General features: G+C 47.7%; 1 protein-coding gene across 2 annotated transcripts in view; it reads right to left on the reverse strand.

Moving 5' to 3' along the window:
- Window positions 1-5,509, reverse strand: part of TMTC2 (transmembrane O-mannosyltransferase targeting cadherins 2) — a 459,093-nt gene extending 453,584 nt beyond the window's left edge. Inside the window, exon 1 of one of the 2 annotated variants that reach the window (XM_069764402.1) lies at window positions 5,120-5,509. In XM_069764402.1, coding sequence (XP_069620503.1) covers window positions 5,120-5,202 — 83 coding nt within the window. In that variant the 5' untranslated portion in view covers window positions 5,203-5,509. The remainder of the gene's footprint in view (window positions 1-5,119) is intronic. The other variant, XM_069764403.1, reaches the window with a different exon arrangement.
- Between the last annotated feature and the right edge of the window lie 731 nt (window positions 5,510-6,240).

Here is a 6,240-nt window from a genome sequence, read left to right on the forward strand (position 1 = left end):
GCGTAGCAACAACATAAAAGCACATAATAGAAAGGACTTGTATCATCAAAGGGCAACGTGTCATCAATGATTACAAAAAGAAATAATACGCATATTAGTGGCCCAGATCCCTTTTTCTGCCCTGCGGCACATTTCTATGTATATCTCACATGGTATGAGAAATATGTAATGCTTCAAATCCTCTTCACTTCCAATTCTGTGTACTCCAAAATGTCACAAGATGTTATTGGCTTATGTTGCACAGTGACCTTTTTTTTTTTCTGGGAAATTACAAAAAAAAAAAAGTAAGTATCAAATTGCCTCTACAGACAAGGCACAAGTACGGTAAATGCAGCATTACTAACCAGATTGGATTCGGACATTTCTTGCCACGTTTTCTAGGAGAGGAAGAGCACTGAAAGCGCTTCCATTTAATATTATTAGTTTGCGTGCCTGAGATGTACGATTTAACGTCGCACTGCTAAGTTTCTTTACAAAAGAGTAGACTGTGGAAGAAGAAACAAAGTCATCTACAAAAGTGCGGATTTAAAGCTTTATCCCGTGCTCCGCTGGATTCTACATAAATACAGTCACATTCCTAGATATTTACTATGTATCTATTATAAATATTCATTAAAAGGAAACATTTAGCATTACTTTGTGGCACATCATCAACAAATTAAAAAAAAGCAGTGTTAACCCTTTAGAGGTTTCGACAAAACCCTTCGCTTCTCTCGCAGTAGTAAACCATATATAGGTGTAAATTAGCTTGTAATCACCCAAATATTATTGGCATCAATGACAAAGGCTACAACACCAAGTGTCAGGAAAACGTTCACACAGCAGGATTTTACACCAGGATTAGTAAAGAAAAGCTGTAATAAGAATGTACACCTCGTGCTTTGGACCCGCTCCTGGCTTTGGCTCACGAGTACAGATATGTGAAAGTGGTCCAAATCTTAACATGAAATCCGAACAAATGACCCTTAGGTCTTATTCACACGTTTGGATTTTTGGCCATTATTTCCCAAGTATTTTTGTGCCAAAACACAGAACAATTTGTGAATTTTTCACTTATAGTTTTCCTTCTTGGTTCCAGTCCTAATGTTAAACTACTGATGATGTGTACACTTTGGTCAGTTTCAAGTATCCGATTTTTTCGTATGCGTTTTTCCACTGATAAGACTATAGTGGACATGTGTTTTAAGATAATAAAAAAAAAAACTGAGACAAGTCCAGTTTTAGTACTAGTCACAGGTCAAAATCACCCATTAAAGTCTATGGGTCAGTGAAGGCTCTGAACAGCACCCTAATGGCATCTTTTGTATTATGGACTGTTTGGCAACGTTCACACTAGCGTTGTGCTAGTGTGCGTCGGGCGACGCTGCGGCGACACACGCGTCATGCGCCCCTATGTTTAACATGGGGGACGCATGCGTTTTTGCTTGTTGCGTTTTGCGACGTGTGCGTCTTTTTTGCCGCAAGCGTCGGACCAAGAAAACGCAACAAGTTGCATTTTTCTTGCGTCCGATTTTCAGCAAAAAACGACGCACGCGTCGCAAAACGCAGCGTTTTTGCGTGCGTTTTGCCGCGTTTTTGAGTGCATTGTGTCGCCGACGCAGCGGCGCACAACGCTAGTCTGAACGTAGCCAAGGCGATTCATGAAATACCTCCATCAGTTTTGTTTTTTTTTGTAAGAGAAATGCTGATGGTAAAAACAGAAACACTGACCAGACACTGATGAAAATAAGTACGTTGTTCATATATGCAAAAAAAAAAGTGAAGCCAGTCTAAGAGGACACTCTACTCTCTCAAGACATTGCATAGAAGAGATTTTCTGTTTTGATGTCTTATAGGGAGGTCAGGTTTGCAAACGGTCAGGAGGGGAAATCATAATTTTTTTTTCATTTTTAAAAAATTTTTCAAAAGAAAATAAAAACAGCACTATGACACCATCCACAGTGCAACATATTCAGAAAAGTTCTGATATTTGTAGATTTAGGGACGTATTTTCAGTCCGAGTGCTATCCGTGGTGAATAAACGGACCAATGTTATTCAATGGGGCAGTGCAGATGAGTGATTTTTTTTACTGTCCGAATCTGCGGGGGGGGGGAGAAAAAAAAAAAAAAAAAACAGCAAGCCCTAGTTTCTCACGTAAGTCACATGAGACTCACCCATTCAGGTCTATGGGTGCATAAAAAATAAATGAGATGCCGTACAGTGCAGCAATATAGTATCCAATTTTTACAGCTACATTGCAATTCTGTAACCGGTCCTGTAAATGATTGATAGCTGCTGCTGTAAAAGGTGGACTGTACATGGGTGACACGTGAAAAACAAATCGTCCGAGCTTTTCTGGATGAAACTCAATGATTTTTTATATGCTCGTGTGAACCTACCCTTACACAGAAGGCTTTCAATGGGAGACATTTCTGCCACAAATCTGTTGTGTGTGAAGTCAAAACAGAAATCTGTCGGAATTGTACAACAATCAGTTAGTGGGTTCAAACCAGAGATCGTTTGGTGCATATTTCGGGAACAAACCTCGCAGGCAAATACATCACATGTTCAATGTACGTTTGCCAAATGCAAACTATTTTCTGAGAACTAACATACGTGGAATTTAAAACATTTAATCCACCAAATGTAAACGGAAAATGATATGAATAAAGCATGCAATGCATCATGCATTTATTTTCCTGAGCAGATCAATAGCACCACCTGACACCAGGGATAGGAGGTGGGCATTGATCTAGTGGGGATCACTCATAATTTGGCGTAAAGGGCTGCATGGAGCTGGCTCAGCACTGAATGATGAATGTGGTGGAGAAATCTCAGAGATAAGCTCATTTCCTTCTGCTGGAGGAATCAGCTCCTATCTTGGGCAGAAAGTTGGGTGTGTGACATGTGGACTTTAAACACTTGCATGCCTATCCAGAAGTATGGGCACTGCGGGGTTATTTGCACACATCTCGAAGACGCCACTTTCTTATGGCCTGCCACAAAGAGCTGCATTACCAGCTCACACAAGCCCAGGGGATCCATTCACTCCCCACAGTAAAGAGAGGCTGATGAAAGCTGTCAGAGTAAATCTATGCTCACTTTTTGGATGGTTTCATTTCAATGGAGCATGAAACTCCCCAGGATTGTTAATGGGCTTAGCCAGGCGTGCCGTTCTCCCTAATATAGTTTAATTATGCATCTGTCTTAATTGTAATCAGATTAAAAACCTTGAAAAGGGGGCACAAATTGAAGTTTTCCCCTATGATTACTTGGAACTTATGTCAGCTTTCTAAAGAGGACCACTACTTGGGTGATGGAAGGGGGAAGTAGTCATCCAATTAACAAGAAATGATATGCAGCTTCTTAAAAGAGCAGAGATCTATAGGATGGGGCTATAGTGGGAATGCGAAATATAGAGATTTATCTGCCACTGCAAACACATGGCACGTAGGCCAAAACTTATATGACAGCGGGAAGTGAGAAGTGTGCATTTAAAAAATGGCATTAATTCTAGGTAAGTATCCTGGAGTGACACGGACTTCAGAATGTGCTTTATGCCAGAATAGGATGAGAACATGTACAACGCTGCACATCCCGGATTCTGGGAGATATGTCATCTCCCAAGAGAAAAACCCTGCACTATCACAGAAACAAAGCTTTGGATACATAAGTACTCAGTGCCTATATATCAGTGATATAATATACAGAAGGTAGGATATAGATATATATATACATAAGCTTTATCACTGCACCTCCCAGGTCATCAGTGCTCATCACTTGACTAGATCAGGAATATTAGTGGACATGAACTGTGTCTGTATATATGAACAATATTCACTAATATAACTGATCTACTAATATGGCTATAGTTCACGCCTCCTGGATTATGGATCACTAGATTACTGATCTAGTAAAGTGCTGAGCACTGATGACCTGGGAGGTGCAGTGATGAGAAGATGTATAGAAGTTTGAATTTCAGATCTATTCTAACCAATGCGCAGTGAGTCCCTTACTTTGCACAACCGTGGTATACAGCAGAGACAGATATAACATATATATATATATATATATATATATATATATATATATATATATAAAGTTTGCACCTGGTCCATCCTGTGCACTGCAGTGATCCCCTCAATTGGCACATCTGTAGTCCTGTGTATGTCCCTACATTACAGGGGGCATTATCCCACTCATACACGTAACACTCAGGACTATTACAGATGGGTGGAGGTGCAGGGATGTGGGCTGGAGGCGCAGGGATGTGGGCTGGAGGCGCAGGGATGTGGGCTGGAGGCGCAGGGATGTGGGCTGGAGGCGCAGGGATGTGGGCTGGAGGCGCAGGGACGGTGGGCAGGAGGCGCAGGGACGGTGGGCTGGGGGCGCAGGGACGGTGGGCTGGGGGCGCAGGGACGGTGGGCTGGGGGCGCAGGGACGGTGGGCTGGAGGCGCAGGGATGTGGGCTGGAGGCGCAGGGATGTGGGCTGGAGGCGCAGGGATGTGGGCTGGAGGCGCAGGGATGTGGGCTGGAGGCGCAGGGATGTGGGCTGGAGGCGCAGGGATGTGGGCTGGAGGCGCAGGGATGTGGGCTGGAGGCGCAGGGATGTGGGCTGGAGGCGCAGGGATGTGGGCTGGAGGCGCAGGGATGTGGGCTGGAGGCGCAGGGATGTGGGCTGGAGGCGCAGGGATGTGGGCTGGAGGCGCAGGGATGTGGGCTGGAGGCGCAGGGATGTGGGCTGGAGGCGCAGGGATGTGGGCTGGAGGCGCAGGGATGTGGGCTGGAGGCGCAGGGATGTGGGCTGGAGGCGCAGGGATGTGGGCTGGAGGCGCAGGGATGTGGGCTGGAGGCGCAGGGATGTGGGCTGGAGGCGCAGGGATGTGGGCTGGAGGCGCAGGGATGTGGGCTGGAGGCGCAGGGATGTGGGCTGGAGGCGCAGGGATGTGGGCTGGAGGCGCAGGGATGTGGGCTGGAGGCGCAGGGATGTGGGCTGGAGGCGCAGGGATGTGGGCTGGAGGCGCAGGGATGTGGGCTGGAGGTGCAGCGCTGGTCCCATTCACACACAGCAGGCAGTGAAGTTGCCAGGAGGGCTGACGCTGGAGGAAAGGTCCTGGAGAAAGTTTCCCTGCTCCTACCTGTCATCATAGCAGAAATCAGCGCCCAGGGTGTTGAGATACAGGACGAGCCCCAGGGCGCTGCTCAGCACCTCAGCGATCATGTCTCCTCCGCCGCGGCTGCTGCTCTGCCCCCCGCGTCCTTTGTCTGGTCACAGCCCGCTCTCCATGCCTGCCCGCCGGCCGGGGATGGATGGGCTGCCCTGCCCTGTGCACTCCGTCAGTCCCTAACCCATGTCAGCGCTCCGTGGTGCCGGCGGCGGGAGGCAGGGAGGGGCGGGCGCTGTGCTGCTGACAGTCGTAGTGATAGGAGGACCGGCGCTCCCAGCTCTCCCGGCAGCGGACTGTCAGCACTGAGAGCAGCCGGCCAGCAGCATCCCGGGAGCAGCAGCGTGGAGCTCCGTGCTGCCCCACTGCGCATGCTCGCCTGTCCTCCCCTCTCGGGCCACGCCCCCTATTCTTCTCCCGAAGCTGCTGCCTACTGTGTCAGTCTCCGCTGGTCCCCGCCAGCTGCTGCTCTGAGCGTTGTCTCACCAGTGATGGAAGAGCCACCCAGCTTTCCCACACCCCTGAGAGGCTGCCTGAGCACATGTAGTAATGCCTCCCTTGTCATTATAGAGCAGCACATTGCTGTTCAGGACTCTAGAAAAGTGAGGGCGGTAATAATAGTGGTAAGGTCAGAAATGACACCCCACCTGCAACCAGACCCCACTGTGGTCAGTCCCTGAAGCATTACATACAAATAGGGGGCCTCATCCTAGATATGGGGCACAGTGTATAAAAAGAACGATGGATTATAGTGGGCTCGAGAGTGCAAAATAACCAGAAACCACACAAATGGCTGAAAGAGAAAAAATAAGGTCGCACTGACCCCGGGCCAGACCGCCGATGGCATTACTACAGTGGCCCCCAACACTGACTCCCCACCCACGAATGGGCCAGCGGGAGCCCCCAATTGCATCAGATATGGACGTGTCTCCATTTTTTACTTTCTAGAAGACAATGTGTCCACAAAAATAATCCGGACCTGTAAAGCCCCCATATACTATAATGGCTATACGCTCTACGCATGAAAAACACAACACGTACAAAGAAACAAGAAGTGCTGGGCCTTCGGGGATAAATGCAGGGTGCAGGAAATG

This window comes from Ranitomeya imitator, chromosome 4 (genome assembly GCF_032444005.1).
Source record: "Ranitomeya imitator isolate aRanImi1 chromosome 4, aRanImi1.pri, whole genome shotgun sequence".
NCBI classification, from domain to species: Eukaryota; Metazoa; Chordata; class Amphibia; order Anura; family Dendrobatidae; genus Ranitomeya; species Ranitomeya imitator.